At 44.7% G+C, this 22,223-nt stretch overlaps 1 protein-coding gene across 3 annotated transcripts in view; it reads left to right on the top strand.

Moving 5' to 3' along the window:
* ABTB3 (ankyrin repeat and BTB domain containing 3) overlaps positions 1-22,223 on the top strand; it is a 281,036-nt gene that overhangs the window by 154,743 nt on the left and 104,070 nt on the right. For all 3 annotated transcript variants that reach the window (XR_004424216.1, XM_033118603.1, XM_033118604.1), the window contains exon 2: positions 19,993-20,142. Coding sequence is in view for 2 of the 3 variants with exons in the window: in XM_033118603.1 (XP_032974494.1) it covers positions 19,993-20,142 (150 nt within the window). In the remaining variant the exon portion in view is untranslated. The remainder of the gene's footprint in view (positions 1-19,992; positions 20,143-22,223) is intronic.

Raw genomic sequence — 22,223 nt, 5'->3', positions numbered from 1 at the left:
CTGTTTTCTAATCTGTAAAATGGGGAGAATAATAGTAGCTACTTCATATGGTTTAGTGTGAGGATTAAATGAGATAAATTATTTAGAGTGGCACTTAGTAAGGACTAAATACACGTTAACTGTAAGGAGAAGGACAGTGATGAGGGCTGACTTCCTGCAATGCTGCTACACCTACTTTCACCACTGTCATCACCGCTGTGACGACTAATGGCATACAGTACTGCAACTGCTATCTGTGCTGTTCCTAATACCACCACTGGAATAAACACCACCGCCTAGGACGTACATAACAATTATAGGTTTATAAAGTGTTGGAAACATCAGTGGCTCCCCACTGAACTTCTAAAAAGTGCGTGGGGTCAAGGTTTTTTTTTTCTTCTTTTTTTTTTTTTTTTAATCTCTTCTCACTTTCTTCAATGACAACTGTGAGCTGAGCCATTTTTTTTTAAATTTATTGGGGTGACAATTACATAGATTTCAGGTGTACAATTCTGTATCACATCATCTATAAATTACATTGTGTAAGGTTTTACATACTATAGTTCTGCTTCCTGCCTAATGCACCCTTCACCACATTTGCCCTCTAGCCAGAGCAGCTCCTTCTGTTTATATTAACTCCACCCCCTTTTTTAAATTACACATTCCTAAAGATTCAGCTCAAATGTCATCTGTGTGATGAAGTCTTTCTTGGCTGGGAAGAGATGAAGATGCAAAATAGGAAATCAGGTTTAATCAGAAGCGGGGATTTGGGCATCCAGAATGGCAGCAAAAATGGAGGCAGTAAAGACTCCCAATTAGATGCTGAGAACTAGAAAGAAACCAAGATTAGGAATCTGAAGCAACCAAATCTGCCTCTGAGTGTCTTAGAGGGATTCTGGCGAGCGCCTTACAATAACAGGAAACACGGGTTATTGAGTATCTCATGTGTGCCAGACACTGTTCAGGTGTGTATACGTGCACAACAACCCTATGCTATTCCTGTCGCTCCCGCTTTATGGGTGAGGAAACTGAGGCACAGAGAGGTTCATTCATTTGGCCAGGGAGTTGGTATAGCTCATAGGTAACAAAGCCTGCATTCACACCCGGCGCTCTGGCTCCAGAGCCCATACGCCTAAGCACTCTTCTGTCCTACTGTATCCCGTTATTGTTTCTAGTTCTGTTTCCCTCTCCCATCTTCTCTTCATTCTGCTTTATCCACTCCCTGCCCCTAGTTGTGAGCTTGGGGTGGTAGGGACCAAGTCATCCTCTATTCATTAAGTTATTAATTCAGCAAATATTTCACACTCTCCACCTGAATATATAAAATGTATGAGTATACGACAAGCACTTTAAACAGTGCCTGGCACATGCTGTGTTTCCCTGAAAATAAGACCTAGCTGGACCATCAGCTCTAATGCGTCTTTTGGAGCAAAACTTAATATAAGACCTGGTCTGATTATATTGTATTATATTATATTATATTATATTATATTATATTATATTGTATTATGTTATATTGTATTATGTTATATTATATATTATAAGACCCGGTCTTATTTTAATATAATTTAACATAATTTATTATATTAAAATAAGACCGGGTCTTATATTAATTTTTGCTCCAAAAGACGCATTAGAGCTGATGGTCCGGCTAGATCTTGTTTTCGGGGAAACATGATAGTGGGTGTTAGCTCCTATCATCACCATCATCACCATCTTCATCATCATTTTCATCACCCCCACCATCATCATCATCATCATAACCATTATCACCATCATCTCAATCGTGACCATCATCCTCATCATGTCCCTTGCACGGTATCCGGCACTAAGAAGGTTTTCAGTGAATATTTTATTGAATAATGGATGACAAGGCCTTTTTCAAAATCACTTACATTCCCAGCAGGGACAGCTTTTCAGTGTCAGAAAATCAATGCTCTGATTCTCTGAGTCCCCCGAGAAGCCATTTGCTGCCCATCCCTCCCAAGATGGCCGGTGCACCCTTCCTTCTCCTGGAAGCGGATCTTTCCCACCTCAGCGCTCTGACCCTGGTGGGCAGCAGTGATTCCTCCTCCTTGTGCCTGAACTTGGAGCCTGGCCCCGCTCTGTAAGGCCCTCCTTTCCATCTGTGTCAGGAGGGCCTTGGATCTGAAGCACAGCCCCCGAAGCTGAAGACACAGACATAAAAGGAGGCTGGGGCCGTGGGGAGAGCAGCACTGCCCCCCCACGTGTAAGCACTTCTTCAATGGGCCGCAAGGAATAAACACCAAGAGCATTTCTGTACGTGAAATGCCGGAAACCGTGATCTGGAGGCAGAGAGAGAAGTGTCTGGAAGAACTGAGGAAGAAAGTTATGAAAAATGGCATCCTTTGGTCATCTCTATTTCTGCATTAAATGCTGGAATGTACCCAGAGGGGAAAAAGCAAAAGCTGAGGAAGATGGCCTAGTTGAAAACAGGTCTCTAAGTTTTAAATGAGATGTCTAGGCTTCTGGAAAGAAAAGTGACTCTAGCAGGCCCCCAGCACCTCGAGGTGCTTTGTAAGGTCTAATTATAGGGAGCATTCGTTTCCTATGGCTGCTGTAACAAATTACCACCCGCTGAGTGGCCCAGAACAACATAAATTTATTCTCCTTTATCGTTCTGGAGGTCAGAGTCCAAAATGATGTTGCAGAGCCAATATTGAGGTGTCAGCAAGGTCATGTTCCTTTTCCAGCTTCTAGAGGCTGCTCACATTCCTTGGCTCTTGGGCAGCTTCCATCTTCAAGACCAGCTATGGCCAGTCGAGTCTTTCTCACACTGCGTCACTCTGACATTGCCTCTTGTGCCTTCCTCTTCTCCATGTAAAGGACCTAGTGGTTACACAGGGCCCACCCAGGTAATCCCGGCTAATCTCCTTCTCTTCAAATCAGCTGATTAGCAACCTTAATTCCATCTGCTCCCTTCATTCCTTCCATCCTTGCCAGGTAACTTCCCAGGTTCACAGGTTCAAGGGATTAGGATGTGGACATCTTCGGGACCATTATTTTGCCTACCACTTGGTGTTAAGCATAGAGGATTGTATTCTGGTTTTTTCGAAATTGGTGATTCATGCCCAGAACTGGAAGTATCGTTAATGTAATTAAACCAAGTTAGTGTGACCTCTCTGGTTAAACCTTTGTTTTCTCATTTCTAAGAGTTGAGCTGTAAGCTCTCTTAAAGAGGGGCCATGGCTTGACCACGTCACACCCAGGGTCCGGCACATCTAGGTGCTCAGGCAGTATTTGTGCTGACTAGGGGGGAGCTGGATTTAGTGGCATCTACCCTTCCCAGCTTTCAAAGTCCGCAATTGCACTCACTGGTTCTAAACAACAGAACACAAACTTTCAAAATGGATACTCACGTCTGTTGAAAAACTCCTCCCAGGCTAAAAGTGTCATTTTCTCGATTATACACACATGTACATACAGTAAATGGATAGATGGGGAGATGGGGAATTGTGAATGGGGGTGTCTTACGTGTGTGTGTGTATGTATAGTCATATAAATACATGGCTGCACACACACGTACACAGAGGGAGAGAATACGTGTGTGCACACAAACTTCAGATCGTAAGAATATTTACCTAGCCAGCAAATGGACTCCCTGAACAAAGGCTTTCTAAAAACTGGGTTACGAATTTGCTCTGATAAGACAAGAGCCGTTTCTTTGTTACGGAGCCTGGGGTTCTGAGACCTGGCTCTTCTACAGCCAGTGGCCTTGGATGAGAAAAGACCACTCCTCTGAGATTTGGCAAGGCCAGCGAGCTCCCCCACGTCCCCCTCCCTTGGGTTACCTCCTGGTTACCTGGCCAGTGCCTTGTCAGGCCCACTCTGCATCGTCTTTGTCCACTTTTCAGTACATAGTGTTGGGGGTTCTTCCAGGCAACTAAGTCAGTGATTCTTTCAGATGCTTTCCTGAGCTTCGTCTCCATTATTGGTGACTGCTGGTCATTATACGTGTAGTGCCCAACTTGGAAGATGAAGTTGGTTCAAGTCCCAGCTCCCACATTTATTAGCTGTGTGGCCTTGGGCAATTTGCCAAAGGCTGTGAGCCTGTTACCCGCCTTCTGCAGGCTTTGTCTCCCTGCCCTACTCAGACCACAGGTCTGTATGAGCTGGGGGTCCTCCATCCTGGTTGCATATGAGAATCTAAATTATTTTTGTACAAGCACCCAGGTGTGATTCTGACACAGGCAGCGAGCGGAGTCCACTCTGGGAAACTGCTCTCAGCCAGCCACTTTCCTCCCCGGGACGCAGCTGCTATCTTCTCTCACCCAGATGGCTGCAGCCCAGCCTTGTTCACACTGTGCCCCATCGTCTCTCTGCCTCCCTGAAAACCTTTACGTGGCTCTTCGTTAATCTTAGAATAAAATCCAGGCTTTTTAACATGCCTCCGACTCCTTTCCTGACTTGGCCCCCACCTTTCTTTCTGCGCAGTACAAACCCTGAAGCCAAAGAGGCTAAGTCCCAGCTCTGCCTCTTACCAACTGTGTGACCTTGGGGAAGTAACCTGTCCTCTCTGTGCCTCAATTTCATCATCTGTAAGATGATAACAATAATATTATGCCAACGGCAGAGGGGTTTTGTAAGGATTAAAATAGTTCATGCATGTAAAGTACTTACTGCCAAATAAAGTCCTCACTGCTGTTTTTCGTCATTATTATCTTGCCACATGCTAAATGGATGTGGAAGTTTCATAAGTCACCCTCCTATGGGAAGAAGAGGGAGTCCCAGTCGCTTGGGGAAATCTGGGGCAGCTTGCAGGAGGAAGAGGCACTGGAGTTGTGCCTTGCAAACCAGGTGGAATCGCTCCCTGTAGAAAGCTGAGGGAACGGTATTCTAGAATTCTAGATGGAAGGAACCATCTGAGCAAAGACACGGAGGTGGGGAGTCCTTTCAAGGAAAGTGAGTCCTCTGTCACTCTGGGAGTGGACAGTTAGGTTAAGTAAGGTCACAGGAGCTTAATGCCTGGTTAAGAAGTTTCAATCTTATCCTCTAGACATTGGGAAGTCGTAGAACGTTGTTGAAGAGGGAAGGGTGGTCATGAGCTTAAAGCTTTGCTCTGGGCCGTAAGAGACATTTAAAAGTCACCCAGAAATCAGTTAGTCCTAGGGCTGCCCTGACCAAATATCACAAACTGTGTGGTTTTAGTTAAGACAAAAATTCTTGTCTTGTAGTTCTGGAGGCCAGAAGTCCAACATCAAGGTGTTGTTAGTGTTAGATCCTACTGGCAGCTCTGAAGGTGACCCTGCCGTACTCTCTCCTAGCTTCTGGGGTTGCCCGCAGTCCTTGCTGTTCCCTGGCTTCTAGACACGTCACTACCATCTCTGTCGCTATCTTCACACGATGTTCGTCTCTGTGTGTCTCTGTGTCTCAAATCTCCCTCGGCCTTTCTGATAGAAGGACACATGTCCTTGGTTTGAGGGCCTACTCTAAATCCAGGATGATTTCATCTTGAGACCCTTAATTACATCTGCAAATTTTTATGTGACATATGGTCACATTCACAGGTTCCAGGGGTACAGACGTATATTTTGGGGGCCACCATTCAACTTACTACAAGTGGCTATAACAATTGTTCTATGTCTACACTTAAATGCCAGTTTCCTGGGCTGAAACAGGATAGAACTTTTAGAAGTGTGGAAGGGCCATGGAACCCTGACTCATTTGGGTTTTTTCCTGTGGTTCCTCTCTGTACAAGTACATGTACTGTGCAGGGGCCAGGTTTGGTGAGGGGTCGGGTGGGGCAACTACTGTGATTTGGGTTAACTCAGAGGTTCTCAATCTGGATGCACGTTAGAAGCACCAGGGAGAATGCTGGAAAGATACCAGTGCCTGGTCCTGCCCCCAGAGATTCTGGTTTAATTGGTCTGTGGTGGGGACCGAGTGTAGGTATTTCTCAGAACTCCCCAAGTTGTTTTCACGTACAGTGATGATAGGTTAGCTCATAGGTTTTCTGCAGGGACAAAACAGCACCAAGGGGGTGAAAATTGGTTGTTGGGGGATTAAAAAAAAAAAGCCCCTTAGATATTATAATGATTTGTGACTTTCCTAAGGGCTGTAGTCCACAAGCTGATACACAGTATATCTATGGTATTAAAAGTTCTTGGGGTGGGGTGTTTTAAAATATATATTAATAGAAAATCTGAGGGACAGTGAGGTCAACAGATCAGGAGACGATTGCCATTGAAAATATAGTTTGTTAATCTCAGTTCCCAAGAAGAGCAGCGCACCACTGCGGGTGGGGAGGACACACAGGGAAGCATCAGGGTGGGTCAAGAGGCAGAGGGAGGGGGGAACCCATTCAGAGAGGGGGACCCATTGGCAGGAGCCTTTATTGTGATTTCCTGTGAAGGAGCTGGTGAGGCAAGGTGAGCAGATTTAGGATTGACTGGTTTGAACAATTTCAGACGGCTTGTGGGATGGGGTGGTGAGGCCCACAGGGGATGTCCCCGGTTGTCTGGTACCTGGCCCTGGGGTGTGATCATGATCAGGACAGGTGGATAGTGGTCTGGAGCTGAGAGCCCAATTAAGGAGGTGCATGCACCAGGCAAGTTGTTTGCTATCTCTAGGAAGTGGCTAACCTGGGAGGGGCAGCCCCTACTGGGTGAGCAAGGCCCAGATGTCAACACATCAGCGTACAGAAAATAAAAGAATATAGCAGTGGTGAGGAGTGGGGTTGGAGGGAAGAAAAGGTCCAAAACTTTTTCTTGGTGGGGAGAAAGCCATAATTTTTTTCTAAAGGTTGAGAAATATTGAGTTACATCTGGGCTATTTTACATATTTCTCTATAGAACTTCCAGAACAGGTGCTAGGACGAGGCATCTCCCCATAAACATCCTTATCCAGATGTATAGCCAGATAGGGCCCCTCGTCACCAGCAAGGACCATGTGCTCATTTCACCAGGGGCCCCTGGCCTTGTTGAAAGTGCAGTACCTCTGAACAGCAGCAGCAAACGAGAATTTAGAGTCCTCTTGTGGTTTATTTTGCTCTGTAATCAGCTGCTGAATTTAACCTAATGGGATCCTAATGTTTTTAAAAGCCAATTTAGTAATCATTGTACAGTAAATCCTCACTTAACATCCCAATAGGTTCTGCGACTTTAAACAAAAGAACGTACAATGAAACCAATTTTATCATAGACTAATTGATAGAAACGAGAGTTATGTTCCTACGGCATCTCATCAGTATTATAACAGGATGACAATGAAACGGCATTATTCGAGGACCTGCTGTATTTTTGATGGATTGTGAAAGCCCTGTTAGTTATTTATATCAGCATACACATGCATAGCTGCAAATGGCAGATTTATGCTTTTATGTGCCATTAACATCTAAACTACATTAACAGCAGCGTTTAGCTAGCTCTCAAAACGTTAGCCTAATCTCTATGCCTGTAAACACACACGGACTTGTCATTCCGTGCGGTCAGCCATAGGGTATTTCAACTTATTCAACATCCCAGTGAATAGTTCCCCACTATATCATATCAAATAAGTGACAAGTTATGATCACCGGGCTGTTTAATTAAAAATAATCAGTCTTTGAAGACTTACAATACAATTAAATATACTTAACACTAAAGCTTGGTTCAACATGATTTCATCTTTCTTGGATGATTCAGGATCTTACAGGCCTTGGGGGGCCTTCATTATGAATATTAATGATTCTGTGCTCTTATGCTGCAGAAGTTTCATTGGAAAGAGATTTCTGGTTGGAGGCCTGCCAGGTGCATGGGCTTCCACCGTAGAGCGTACCCTCACTATTATCTGGAAGTGGTTTCTGAACATCCTGGGGATTACAAATCTGTGAATATTTGTCTTTGGCATAAAATGCTCTGACAGCTGGTTTGAAATCTCTCCATTTCTGAGCCCCCTTTTATTTCTCTTAACAGGGAGAAATTTTCAGTGGGGCTGTTAATGTGTTATTAACACGTTTCTTTAAAACTTACTAATCTATCTTTACCACCGGTAACTCCACCCAGGAGTCACTTACGTGAGTCTCAGTGAGACACAGTGGAATTAGGGAGTTGGCAACAGGGAAGGGTACAGCTGAATTTGCAGTAGGGCACATAATGTATATTCAAGTAATGAATCCAGAGCATTTCTTAAATGGACATATACCTCCTTGCCACCCCTACTACCCATCATCTCCTTCCTTTCCTTTCTAGTGTGATCAGCCTTCCCCATTTGAGCCATATTCACATACTTAATGATTCAGAATTAAAATTAATCTGGGAAAGAAACAGATAAAAATAGCCTCAATATACCCTTTAAAAAGAAAAAGCAAAAACTGATAGAATTGAAAGGAGAAACAAATGAATCTACTATTATACTAGGAGACTTCAATACCCCTCTATCAGAAACAGATAGATCCAGCAGACAGAAAATCAGCAAGGGCATAGTTAATTCAACACCATCAATCAGCTGGATATAATGGACATCCATAGACGACTTTATCCAACAACAGCCGATACACATTCTTCTCAAGCTCACATGGAACATTCACCAAGATAGACCATATTGTGGGCCATGGAACATATCTTAACACATGTAAAACAATAGAAATCATACTGTGTCTGTTTTCAGACCACAGTGCAATTAAACTAGAAATCAGTATGGAAGGTAGTTGGAAAAACCCAAATACTTGGAGATTAAACAACACACTTCTAAATAACACAGGAGTCAAAGAAAAAAATCTCAAGAGAAATTTTTAAAATATTTTGAGCTAAATGAAAATGAAAACACAAGTTATCAAAATTGTGGGATGCAGTAAAAGCAGTGTTTAGAGGGAAATTTATAGCAGTGAATGCATATATTAGAAAAGAAGAAAGTTTAAAGTCAGTAACCTATATACTTCTGCCTAGGAAAGTAGAAAAACAAACAGAAAGTTAAGTCCAAAGTAAGCAGAAGAAAATAAATAATCAAAATTAAAGCAGAAAGCAATGTATTTTAAAACAGAAAATCAACGAGACCAAAAGTTGGTTCTTTGAAAATATTAGTAAAATCATATCATCTCTAACCAGGCTAAGAGAAAAAGAAAGAGGACCCAAATCACTAATATCAGAAGTCAAAGAGGAGATATTGGGGCTGGCCCCGGTGGCTCAGGCGGTTGGAGCTCCTTGCTTCTACCTCCAAAGGCTGCTGGTTTGATTCCCACATGGGCCAGTGGGCTCTCAACCACCAGGTTGCGGGTTCAACTCCTCGAGTCCTGCAAGGGCTGTGCCCCCTGCAACTAGCAATGGCAACTGGCCCTGGAGCTGAGCTGCGCCCTCCACAACTAAGACTGAAAGGACAACAACTTGAAGCTGAATGGCACCCTCCACAACTAAGATTGAAAGGACAACAACTTGACTTGGAAAAAAGTCCTGGAAGTATACACTGTACCCCAATAAAAGTCCTGTTCCCCTTCCCCAATAAAATCTTAAAAAAAAAAAAAGAGGTATCATCTCAGACCCCATGGAAATTAAAAGGACAATAAATGACTACTATGACTAACTTTGTGTCCACAAATTTGATAACATAGGTGAAATGGACCAATTTCTTGAAAGACACAATCTACCAAAATTCACATAAGAAGATATCTGAATAGGTCTATATCTATTAAAGAAATTGAATCAATAATCAACAGCCTTCCAAAACAGAAAGCATTAGGCTTAGGTGGGTTCCCTGGTGAATTCTACCAAACATTTAATGAAGAAATTATACCAAATTCTATACAGTCTCTTTCAGAAGATAGAAACAGAGGGAATATTTCCTACCTCATTCTGTGAGGTCAGCATTACTGCAATACCAAAACCAGACAAAAACATTTAAGAAAACTACAGCTCAACATCTCTCTTGAACACAGATGTAAAAATCCTCAACAAAATATTAGTAAATCAAATCCAACAGTTATGAAAAGAATTATACCCCATGAACAAGTAGGATTTATCCCAGGTATACCATGCTAGTTCCACATTCAAAAGTTAATTAATGCAATCCATTACATCAACTGCCTAAAGAAGAAAAATTATATAATCATATCAACAAATGCAAAAAAATCATTTAACAAAATTCAACACCTGTTCATGATTTAAAAACTCTCAGTAAACTTGGGTGGGGGGAACTTCCTCAATTTGATTTTAAAAATCTACAAAAACCTACAGCTAACATCAGATTTAATGGTGAGAGGCTTAAAGCTCTCCCTCTAAAATCAGGTATAAGGAAAGGATGTCCCCCTCTCACCTTTCAACATCATATTGGAAGTCTTTGCTAATGCAATAAGACAAGAAAAAGAAATAAAAGGTATACAGATTGGGAAGGGAGAAATAAAACTGTCTGGTTTAGCAAATAATGTGATCATCTATGTAGAAAACCCAAAGGAATCAACAAAAACACCTGTTGAAACTAACAAGCAATTATAGTCAGGTTGCAGGATGCAAGATTAACATACACAAATCAAGTGCTTTCCTATATACCAGCAGTGAACTCATGGAATTTGAAATTAAAAACACAATACCATTTACATTAGCCCCAATCCCCAAAGTTGAATACTTTGGTATAAATCTACCCAAATGTGTATCAGATCTACATGAGGAAATCTACAAAAAAAAATCTACAAAGTCTGATGAAAGATATCATGTTCGTAGAAAGACTCAGTATTGTCAAGATATCAGTTCTTCCCAACTGCGTCTGTAGATTCAACTCAGTCTGAATCAAAATACCAGCAAGTTATTTTGTAGATATAAACAAACTGATTCTAAAGTTCATGTGGTGAATCAGAAGACCCAGAATAACCTGACATTATCCAACTTCAAAACTTAATATACAGTTACAATAATCAAGACTGTGTGGCATTGGCAAAAGAATAAACAAATAGATCAAAGGAATAGAATAGACAACTCAGAAATAGACACCCCCCCCATAAATATAGTCAACCGATCTTTGAAAAAGGAGCAAAAGTAATATAATGGAACAAAGATAATCTTTTCAACAAATGGTGCTGGAACAGTTGGACAGCCACACTTAAAAAAATAATTAGTTATCCTTTAATTTGGTAAAGGATGGTGCATTATATATACAGAAGCTTGGATGAATGGATGGATGGATGGATGGATGGATGGATGGATGGATGGATGGATGGATGGACTGATAAATGAATTTGGATTGCAATTCCCTCAGGAAAATGCATGGCTACCTTGATATAGAGCAAGACTCCATTTTCCAAAAAACTGCCTCCTCATTATTTTACCCTGGCCTGTTGACATGTGTTAATTGAAATGTCAGACTATTTCTTAACTCTAACACACAACTTTCCTGTCAGTTACACCCAAGACTGTTTTATCAGCACCACATGCCCAAGGCTATTTTATCACCACCACAAGCCACTATGCCCACAAATGTCATTGCTGTGTAAGGAGCAACAGAGATGCTTGTCAGAATTTCCAAAAGGCCACAGTCCATGCTCCCAGGAGCCAGATGATCTCTAAAATCTGACCAACCTCTGACATGTCCACAGCTACCCAAGACCTAGCTGGAGGTCTAAAATTTTAATACCATTTCATTACTAGACATTCTGAACGGGAGCCCTGAACCTCTTAGGAGGAGTCAGGGACTGAAGCAGATGTTCACGAGCCCTGCAGGACCCTAGGCACTCCTTACTGCTGAGATGAGGAAAATGAGTCTTTCTCTCTCTTAAGCCCTTATGAGATGGATGTAGCTCAGGACTCTGGGTTGTAAAGATAATGCAATAAAGGCTCAACCCTGGGAGAGAAGGAAGGAGGGCAAAGGAGGTGACCAAGGATCTTGTAAGGATGTTAACAAGTGCTCCCTGGGAAGACAGGGAAGAAGAAAGAGCAAAAGAAGCATAAATAGCCTGGGAGCTTACATGATGAGGGTTTGCATCATAGGAGATGGGGAGAGAGCAGGGAAACCTGCTTAGCAACTCCACCTGGGTGTCCAACAGGGGTCTCAAGTTGAATGTGACCAAAACTGAACTCTTGATCTGTTCCCCAAACCCAGCCCTCCTACAGTGTTCCCCATTTCAGTAATTGGTAAATGTGTCCTGTCAGTTGTGTAGGTGAAAATCCTTGTAGTTACTCTTGGGTCCTCTCTTTTTCTTACACCCTACACACAATTAGCAACTCCAATGGCCTTACATTCACTTTATATTGAAAATCACGTTTGTACCACCTCCACCATAACTATTCGGGTTGTACCCTGGCCACTCCCTACAGTCTGTTCTTAACTCACTAGCTGGAGTGACTCTCCAAAAAGGTCGGATCACATCCTTCCCCTGCTCAGTACACTCCAGCAGCTCTCATCTCACTCAGAATAAAAGCCAAAGTCTAGAGCCACCCTGGAGGCTCTGCCCTCACCGCCTCTCAGACCTGGTCACCTGGTCGCCTGCTACGGTTCCCCTCACTTTCTCTCTTCCTTTCTCCAACTGGCTGAGCCCAAACCCCTCGGGGCCTTTACCCTTGCTGTCCCCTCTGCTGGCCTGTATTTTCCCCAAGATGTTAGCCTGGCTTGCACACTCACTTTCTTCGAGACTCTCCTTGAATGTCCCCTTTTCAGTGCCTTGCTCCCCAACCCAGCACTCCCCATCTTCCTTTCCTGCTGTTCTCCGTGGCACTTACCATCCAACCAGCTCCATATTCTAATTATGTATTTGGAACACATGTACCAAGATGGCAAGGATTTCCACTGTTTTGCTACTGGATTCCCAGTACCTGGAACTGTGCCTAGCAACTGAAGGAGTGAATGAACAAAGTGTTTTGCCTTTTGTTTCTTCACGGTCCCGTAACAGTTGATTTTCTTATTTAGGCTATCACTGTTAGAGTCAAACTATTGCGCGCCTCTTACCATGTGCGATGTCTTAATGACTGCATGGCTGCGTCTGTGCCCTGCTCCCAGGACTAACACTCCCTCACCCAGATTCTAATGAGCTCCCCTGGCTCCTGAGCTGACTGCGAGGGAAGGCTGGCTGCATCTGGCTCCAGCCTGTGGGGCCGCCTGGGCCACTTCCTCCTTTGTGACACCCTCTACCCTGTCCCTGCCTCTGTTTGTCTCAGTACTCAGCAGGCATGCTGGGTACCGTTGTCTCGGGATCTCACTGTCTGGACGGTGAGCTTCCTAAGAACAGGCCATGTTGCTTCTTTGAATCTGGGGACGTTTGAATTGAGCCTTGAAGGATGAACATGAACTTACTGGGCACCCAGCAAAAATGGAGATAACAAGGTATAGAGATAGTGAGGGAGAGGAAGAAATGGAGATAGTGGGTGTAGACCACTCTTTCTAGAATTTTGGCTGTGAAATGGAGAAGACAGAGACACACAGTAGCTGGAAGGTGAAGGTTCAGTTTGTGTGTGGTGTGTGTGCTTTTTTAAAGATTTTTTTTTGGGGGAAGGGGAACGGGACTTTATTGGGGAACAGTGTGTACTTCCAGGTCTTTTCCAAGTCAAGTTGTTGTCCTTTCAATCTTAGTTGTGGAGGGCGCAGCTCAGCTCCAGGTCCAGTTGCCGTTGCTAGTTGCAGGGGGCACAGCCCACCAATCCCTTGCAGGAGTCGAACCGGCAACCTTGTGCTTGAGAGGACGCGCTCCAACCAACTGAGCCATCTGGGAGCTCAGTGGCAGCCCAGCTCAAGGTGCCGTGTTCAATCTTAGTTGCAGGGGGCGCTGCCCACCATCTCTTGCGGGATTTGAGGAATCGAACTGGCAACCTTGTGGTTGAGAGCCCACTGGCCCATGTGGGAATCGAACCGGCAGCCTTCAGCGTTAGGAGCACGGAGTTCCAACCGCCTGAGCGACTGAGCCGGCCCCAAAGGTTCAGTTTTTAAGTCCAAATCCTTTCTGGCCCAATGCCCAGGGTTCTCCATGGCCCACCCTGCTTCCCAGTCCAGCTTCTTCTCCCACCTTCTGGACCCTCTGCTCCATGCAATCACTCATATGGACAGCATATACCCTGGGCCTTTACTCTCCCTTGCAATGTCCTTTTCTGATGATGATGATGATGATGATGATGATGATGATGATGATGATGAAATGGCAGTAGTAGTAACAGCAGTGGTAGTAGTAGTTGTAGTAGTCATGGTAGTATTTACTGAGCTATGAACAGGGGCCCAAATGGACATGTACTAACTCATTTGCTCTTCAGTGGCCCTATGAACACTAGACTATGACCCATATGATTAGGTTGGTTCAAAAGTAATTGCGGTTTTTGCAATTATTTTTAACCTCTTAAACCGCAATTACTTTTGCACCGACCAAATATTTGCCAGGGAACAGGTACAGGGAGGCTTAATGACATGCCTAAGGTGACATTGCTGGGAAGTGCACAGCTGTGGTTTAACGAGAGCTTTCATTCAGGCTCCAGAATCCACTCTAAATATCGCTGTGAGGTGTCTGCTTCCCCAACCCCCAGTGCAGTGTAAGTCCCCCTGGGAAGCTTCTCTAAAGCTCCTTGGCTGACTGGGGCTCACCCTGCTGTCCTCCCCACTGGGAGCCCAGGCACGCCTCTGCCCTAGTCTTTTCCCCATAGTATTTCAGTTGGTGGGGGGGGTCTGTCTCTCCAGCCAACTGGGAGCCTTTGAGGGCAGAAACGTGTCCTGTTGTCTCTGTGGTTGGTGCTCAGTGTCTTCCGTAAGTGTCTTCATGTGCTTTTCAGATGAACTCACGTATTCCTCCTGTGTATTTCAGGCTCCATGTCGGAACATGTCATTGAACCCATTTCTGAAAATTCTCCATTTTGTGTTTTCTGCCTCTTACTTCTTCTTTTTTTTTTTTTTGATGGTTTGGCTTCAGAATTCCAAAGCACTTTTTCTTTGAATGTAATTCATTCTGCGGGGGAGGGGGAAAGCTGAAACATGGTCTAGGTATCTTAATTGGAGTATGGCTTGCCTTTCATAGACGAATGGGTTTTCCGAACCACCTCTGAATCTGTTTCCCACTGTCAAGTCTCTCAAAATGAAATGGGGTTTCCAAGCTACTTGTGTTCACATTAGGGGAAAAAAATCTGATAACTTCCTATTTTGTTTCTTAATAAATTTAACAGTAAAAGAAAGCCTTCTGGCATTGTGTTATTGAATTCCTAAATCTTTAGCTTCGAAGAAAGAATGTCATTTGGATTATTAGCAAACATTTATCGACCCCCTTTTCTGTGCCAGGTTGTCTCTATACATTATCGCATTAGGGCCCCCCAACCCCGCTAGGAGGTAGATAGCATCGAACATTTTATAGAGGGAGAAACAAAGGCTCAGAAGAGCAAATCACAAGCCCCGTGCCACACAGCTGAGAAATGGCAAGGCAGGAATCTGAACCTGGCCAGGTCTGTCCGGTGCACGTTCAAGGGCCGGTCTGCTGCACCCCACCTGCTTCCTTCCCATGTCTTAAAGCTGGGACTGGTGCCAGGACCCTCCACTTTAAATTCTGGGATAACTTAGCAGAAAACAAGGTGTAACTTGGCAGGCAGGGGCTTAGGGCTGTCTGTTCTCCTCTTGTAGCCAGAGACAGACAAGGCACACCCCATGCCCATGTCCAGGGTGCCAACGTATAAGCAGTCGCCTCCTCCTTAATCACCATTCTCACCATCATCACTGAGGGGAGAATGGGTGAGTGCTGACGGCTCTTATTGGTTTTCTTTTAGTGGATAGATAGCATCAAGGCCCCAGAATGGAGATGCAGAGAAAAGCTGAGAAGGGAGAAAGGATGGCAGGGCATTATATTTGCCAAGGGGCTTTCCTGTGTGAATGGGAAGGTAGCAGGGAGGCACAAGTACCCCCATTGGAGACAGATGCCAGATGTGGTCAGCCCAGGGGCCCACCCAGAGGAGCAGTTCTCATATATTATGTCCCCAGTGACCTAACCAAAAGTTATCTGTCTCCAATTGCACGATATTTTGGAAAGATGATCCTCAAGACTGTTTGAATCCAGACATTAAATAAACAGAACTGTACGTTTGTGGGCACAGGGTATTTAGCAGGCACTTACTGTAGGCCAGAGTATTTGATATATTTAATATTTAATATGTTGTCTTGTTTAATCACCACAATAAACCAATGAAGTAGACATGTTCACCCCTCTGCTGGCATGGAGGCTGACTGGGGATCTGGGAAGGTCTTTATTCGGGTGGCACACAGGGCTCCATCAGGGCCCATGGTCATACCTGGCCCACTCTGTCCCACCTACAGCCAGTCGGTCCCCGAGCAGAGACCTGGTGATGATGGCTGGGAGTGTGAACACTCAAAGGTATTGGTTTCTCACCTTTTAGGGCCCGCAGACCCCTTTGAGAATGGGAATGTACTTCCCCCTTGACAAATGCACAAGCCATTCCAAAGGCATCGCCTTTCAGGGAGGTCATGAGCCTTTCAAGCCCATCGTGGGCCATAGTTGACGATCACCTGCTGTCCAAGGAAATTATTCCCTTTAGGTCCAATCAAAATCACATTTGAACTTTGGGTCTCCCTGTTTTTGAACTTGAGGAGACTTAATCACCAGGCTGTGGCTGTCCTTGGCTCCAATAATGGAAATTGGTGAGTAGCCCGAAATTCAGGCCTGCATCTGACACTAAAATATGATGCTGGGAACTTCTTATTGACCTAGTTGATTTTTACATAAAAAAGTAAATAACTCCAGTTTATGTATATACTCCTCTAGAGCCCCATTGAGAGAGAGAGAGAGAGAGAGAGGAGAAAGGGGAAGGAAGGAAGGAAGGAAGGAAATTTTGGTATATAATCTTTGCATAATAGATCAATTATACAAGCTTTCAAAGCTTCTTTGAATAATTATATTTTCACGCTTAGATTTCATAACCCTCTAAAAGGAGGAATAATCCCGAGGGAAATTGTTTATTCTTATGATAAAGCATAAAGTAGTCTACAGCTGGGTTTCTACATATTAACTGATTTTCATCTCAGTTAACATGTTGAGAACCTTCTACCGTGTTTCCCCAAAACTAAGACCTAGCCAGACAATCAGCTTTAATGCATCTTTTGGAGGAAAAATTAATACAAGATCCAGTCTTATTTTACTATAAGACAGGGTCTTATCTAACATAATATAAGACCGGGTCTTATATTAATTTTTCCTCCAAAATGACTCATTAGTGCTGATCGTTCAGCTAGGTCTTATTTTCAGGAAAGCACGGTATTTGCTCAGCATTTGTAAAATACTTTGCTATACATCATTTCATTTCATCCCCCCGCACCCAGCAGCCTCAACCCCATGAGGGAACAAGGTCATTACCATCACCTCCATTTCACAGAAGAGGAAACTGAGGTCCACAGAGGCTCTGTGACCTGCCTAAGGTTAAACAGAGGACGTGGGAAGTGGCAGAGCCAGGACTGAAGCTTTGGGTTCCAGACTCCCAAGTCCCGTTTGCTTGTGCCTCAACCAGTGTGGGAGGCAACTTCTTAGATGCAGGTCTGAGATGAGAACACTTGCTACACCAAGAAAGCAATCCTGTGAATACATGTGAGGGTCATTTCTACTATTAATTAGGTAACTTGATCCTCCTCAATATCCAGGGCTCAGTCTCAGGTCTCCTTTGTTCTGAAGCCCCGTGACCACCATCCCATTCCCCCTAGATGGGGGGACTCGTGTCCTGGAACCTTGGGTCCCTTATCACACAGGGTCGTGATCCTCTGGTGCCATCTGCAGTGAGTGCTCCCAGGGTAGTAAGTCTCTGAAAAAGAGTCAGGGACATCCGGAGCGTCTGATAAGGGATTGGCCCAACGTTCTTGCCATGGCAACGTCTACTGGATTTGGCCTCTGACCAAATGTTCCGGCAGGTGAACAAACAGGAGAATGACTTGACTCGGCTGGTACGTGAGAGGGGACAGGTAGGAGGCCAGCCTTGGATGATAGGCATTTCTGTGAAGGTCTTGTCCTCGCTGAAAAGCTAAGGGTTGCTGAAGTGCGGGGATCACCTTTTGGTCATATCTACGTTCCATGTGCGTTTTTCAAACTGCCCCTCATGACCCATTAAATCACTGTTAGTGCTGCAGACAGCACTTTTTATTGAGAGGAGAGGAAGGGAGGGAAGAGGAGGGCGGGGAGGGAGATTGTGTGATAGTGAGGGTCAGCATTCTTTTCCATGAAGGTTTTTTTCATGGAAAACTGAAAAGTGTGTGGTGGTGCTGGTGGTGGTGTGTGTACTGGATCATGATACAAAATACGTTCTTCTTCCAAGTCACAGTCAAAAGGATTTGAAAAACAGTGGTTAGAGAACAATCTTAGAAAGAAACGTATTGGACCAGTTTCCTGATTATAGGAACGTTAAAAGTGAATGGTCATTTGCCCCATTCATCCATTTACTCACTGTTTATCCAAAAAACACTTCTCTAGTTACCTTTCCCATTACGTCATCCTGTGAGGTGTGAAGGTGAAACATTTAGGAACAAGTGACTGGCTCAGTGTGGCTGGAGCCACTAATTAGGCAGCACAGGCCGGGAAAGGTGTGTGACAGGTGCCACCCGCACATCTTCCATGGAGGAACCTTTGTTGAGCTTTTGTGGCTCGAGCGGGGTGAGGAGTGGACTGGAACTACTGACCATTGCATTCTCCGTTTCCCCTCACCCTGCCAGTTTTCTTAAATAATTCAGCACCTGTATATTGATACTGTCCTATTGTTCCCGAATTATTTTGCCATCGCCAGTCTTGTCTCTTCAATTCATTTATACACGCCTTGAACACTTCTTTGCTTCTTTTGCAACTCCAAAATGCCTATCAGCGTTGGGAATACAACAGGCACTCAATAAGTGCTTCCTACTTATTGACAACTATTCATTGTGCAGGTGCCCGCAAAGGCATCTCCTCTTTCCTCCTGTTCTCCTACCAGAGAGCATTTTTCATATGGCTTTGTAGTTCTGTGTGTAGCAGTCTGTCTTCTTCGCTTAAAATGTGAGTCCACTGAGGGCAGGCAGTATGTGTATTGGCTAACTGTTTTCTCAGCCCCTAACACAGCACAAGGCCTGCTTTGTTCATTGTGTCTTCAGTGATTGACTCTTGGTAGGTGGAGCTGTCAGTTATCACCATAGTAATGCTGAGTAACAAACAACCCTTCTATCTCAATGGCATGCCAAATTAGCATTTGTTTTTGTGGGGCAGCTCTCGGTTGCAGGTTGGTACTGCGTTTGCTCTGTGTATCTTTCACCCTCCTTAGACCAACAGGCTAGCCAGGGTATGTTTTTTCTCATGATGATGACAGAGACACAAGAGAGTTCATTCAACTGTGCAAGTGCTTTTCGGGCCTTCGGTTCCACTGTGTCCATTAATATTCCTTTGGCCAGAGTAAGTCAGTAGTCAAGACCAAAGTCAAGGAGCTAGGAAGCACATTCTGCCTCTGGAGGTTGGGGTGGTGAAGGGAATAGTGACTATTTCTGAATTACCTACCAGAGTAAGTGCTCAGGCTCTCGCTAAATGTTCGTGGAGTGGAAAGAAAAGGAAGAGAATAATTGGATTCCAGGGTTTCCCCTGGGTATGCTGCATACAAGTTACACAAGTCCATGGGGACTCTTTACCACCTGACACTGAGCTCTACAGAGAAAGCCTTGGCCTTGTCCAATAGATAACAGCCCAGCCACCCAGAGATAGACGTGTTGGGCAAATAAACCAAGCCCTCAGAAGAGACTGCCATCAGAGACCTTTCCCCAGGGCTCTTACGGACACCAGCTGCCTCTGGGAGGGAGAGGGACGCTGACCACCGGCTTCTCAGGAGGCATCGCTGAGCGGACAGAATCCTGCGGGCCGAGGAAAAGTTTCTATGTCCTTTGGAAATGTGTGCGTACAGACCAATGCCCACATGTTTGTTCAAATCAGCAGGCCAGGACCTTGGAAACCTTCTACAATAGCTAGACTTCATTTCCAAAAGGAGTCCGGAGCCTTGGGTGTCAGCTTGGCTCTAGGGTACGCACTCTGGTGTGGTGGAAGGTTGTGCAAGGTTTCGTACCCCTCCTTCAGTTCACTGAAACATAACGATCTGGTTTCCTTTCCTTGTCTCTCCCCACTGACTGCAGGAGTGCTGTGCCTGCCGGACAGTCTGAATCTTCACAGAGACCCGCAGAGGTCAAACAAGCCGGGAGAACTGCCCATGTTCAGCCAGTCGGAGTTGAGAACCATCGAGCAGTCCTTACTGGCCACCCGCGTGGGCAGCATCGCAGAACTGAGTAAGTGGATGCTGGTTTTCCAGCCCTCTCTGTGCCCAAGTTGCCCCTGCCCTCAGGGCAGTGCTTTGTCACCAGCCAGCTGACACCTCTTATTGAGCACCTGCTGTGTGCACAAAACAGTGCCCAGGGGAGGGCTCTGGAGTCAGGCAGGCCTGGTAAATGTGCTGGCCCTGCCACTGATGGAGGTCAAGTTCATAAACTCTCTGAGTCTCACTTTCCTTTTCTATAACATGGAAAAAATAATACTCCCTTGCTTAGAGTGGAGTTGTGGTGATTCGATGAGCTACTGCCCATAAAGGAGTTTGGCATGGTACCTGGCACACAGGAAATCCTCTGTAAATGGTGGCTGCTCACCTGATTTTCACAAGGGGATCCATTTAAAGCATATGTCAGATCACATCTCTCCTCTGTTCAGAATCCTCCACTGGCTCCCCACCTGACCCCCAGTCCTCAGAATTGCTTCTGGACCCCCCAGCCCGTATCCCTCAGACATCTTCTCTTTCTACTCTCGCCTGCGACCCACTAAACTGCAGCCACTCTGGCCCCTTGTTGGTCCTTGAGCATAGCAGGCATACCTCAGGACCTTTGCACTTATGTTCCCTCCTCCTGGACCACGCTTCTTTCGGATGTCCACAGCGCCTGGTCCCTCATTACCTTCAAGTCTCATCCAAATGTTACCTTCTCAGTGAGGCTTTCCCTGACCACCCTATTTAACATTATAACGCCCTGAGGACCCTTACTTCCTTCACTGCTTTACCTTTCCCCCTAGCAGTTATCCTAAGACATACTCGATACATATTTTGTTTTCTAGTAGCAGCATCACTGGGGTATAATTGATATACAGTTCCCCTATTTAAAGTATACAATTCGGTGGTTTTTAATATATTTACTGAGCTGTGCAGTGATAGCCACAATCAGTTTTAGAACGTTTTCATCACCCCAACAAGAAACCTGATAACCGTTAGCACAGTTGCTTCCCTTCCCCCCTAATTACACCCTATATTTGACTCATTTATTTTTTTAAAAAATTATCTCTCTCTCCCTACTAGAATATAGTTTCACGAAGGGTAGAGATGTTCGTTTCGTTCATTAATGTAACGCCAGCACCAAGAATACTGGGACATAATGGGGCCTCAGGAAATTTTATATATGTATATGGAGAGAGAGAGAGACAGAGAGAGGAGGGGGAGGCAGAGAGAAGGGAGGGATTATGAAGAAGATTGGGGGTGCCTCAAGTTTGGGTAACGATTTGTCATGCTTGTGCACCCCTAATTTAGGGCTGTGCTCTCGGAGGAGAAGTAAAGCTGTGTTTCCTTATGACCCCGTTGAATGTTAAATGACTTAGCTGTGTGTTCGTTCCTGATGGGACTGGATCATTGGTCTCAGAAATGCTAGATTGTCCTCAAGGATGAGTTGGTGTGCGATTCTAGAAAATCCTGAACTATAAAAGACTTCTGGATCTAGACAGGAACACGAGCCTCTTCCCAAGGGGACTACATGTACACCCAGGGCAGGCAGCCATCCTCCCTTTAGCATATGGCACCTCTGGAAAGGGAAGTAGTAGCTGATTGAAGGCGTAGTGGGGCCTTGTGGTCACACTAGAGCCACTTTCCTGGCACCCAAGTTTGGAAATTGCATTTCCATTCTCATTAAACCCCTGAAGTCACACGATGCTTCCAAGTCACCAGGTCTTCCAGTTACCAGTCAGTCGATTTTCTTCAACTTTGGGGTGGTGCCATGGACCCCTCTGGCAATCTGGTAAAGCCTATGGACCCTGCCTGGGAATGTTTTTAAATACATACAATAAAGTGCATAGGTTTACAAAAGAAAGCAATTACACTACAATTTTCATCTCAACTGTGGTATAGTAATTCTATGCTTTTTTTCTTAGCACGGTAACAAAATCTAGCAGCAGCTCTGGTGACCTCATTATTTTGAGATGGTGATGTGTGTGAAGGATATTTTGAGATATCTACAATTGGCACGGGATAAGGAAACGTCTGCATTTTAACAGCTCCCCCACCCCCGCCCATTCAGATATAAAGGGTCCAAGCAGCCCCCTGGGAGAATATCACTGTAGG

The sequence above is a fragment of the Rhinolophus ferrumequinum genome, chromosome 10 (assembly GCF_004115265.2).
Source record: "Rhinolophus ferrumequinum isolate MPI-CBG mRhiFer1 chromosome 10, mRhiFer1_v1.p, whole genome shotgun sequence".
In the NCBI taxonomy this organism is placed as follows: domain Eukaryota; kingdom Metazoa; phylum Chordata; class Mammalia; order Chiroptera; family Rhinolophidae; genus Rhinolophus; species Rhinolophus ferrumequinum.
Note: the sequence above shows the minus strand (reverse complement) of the source record. Positions and strands in the feature narration are given on the sequence as shown.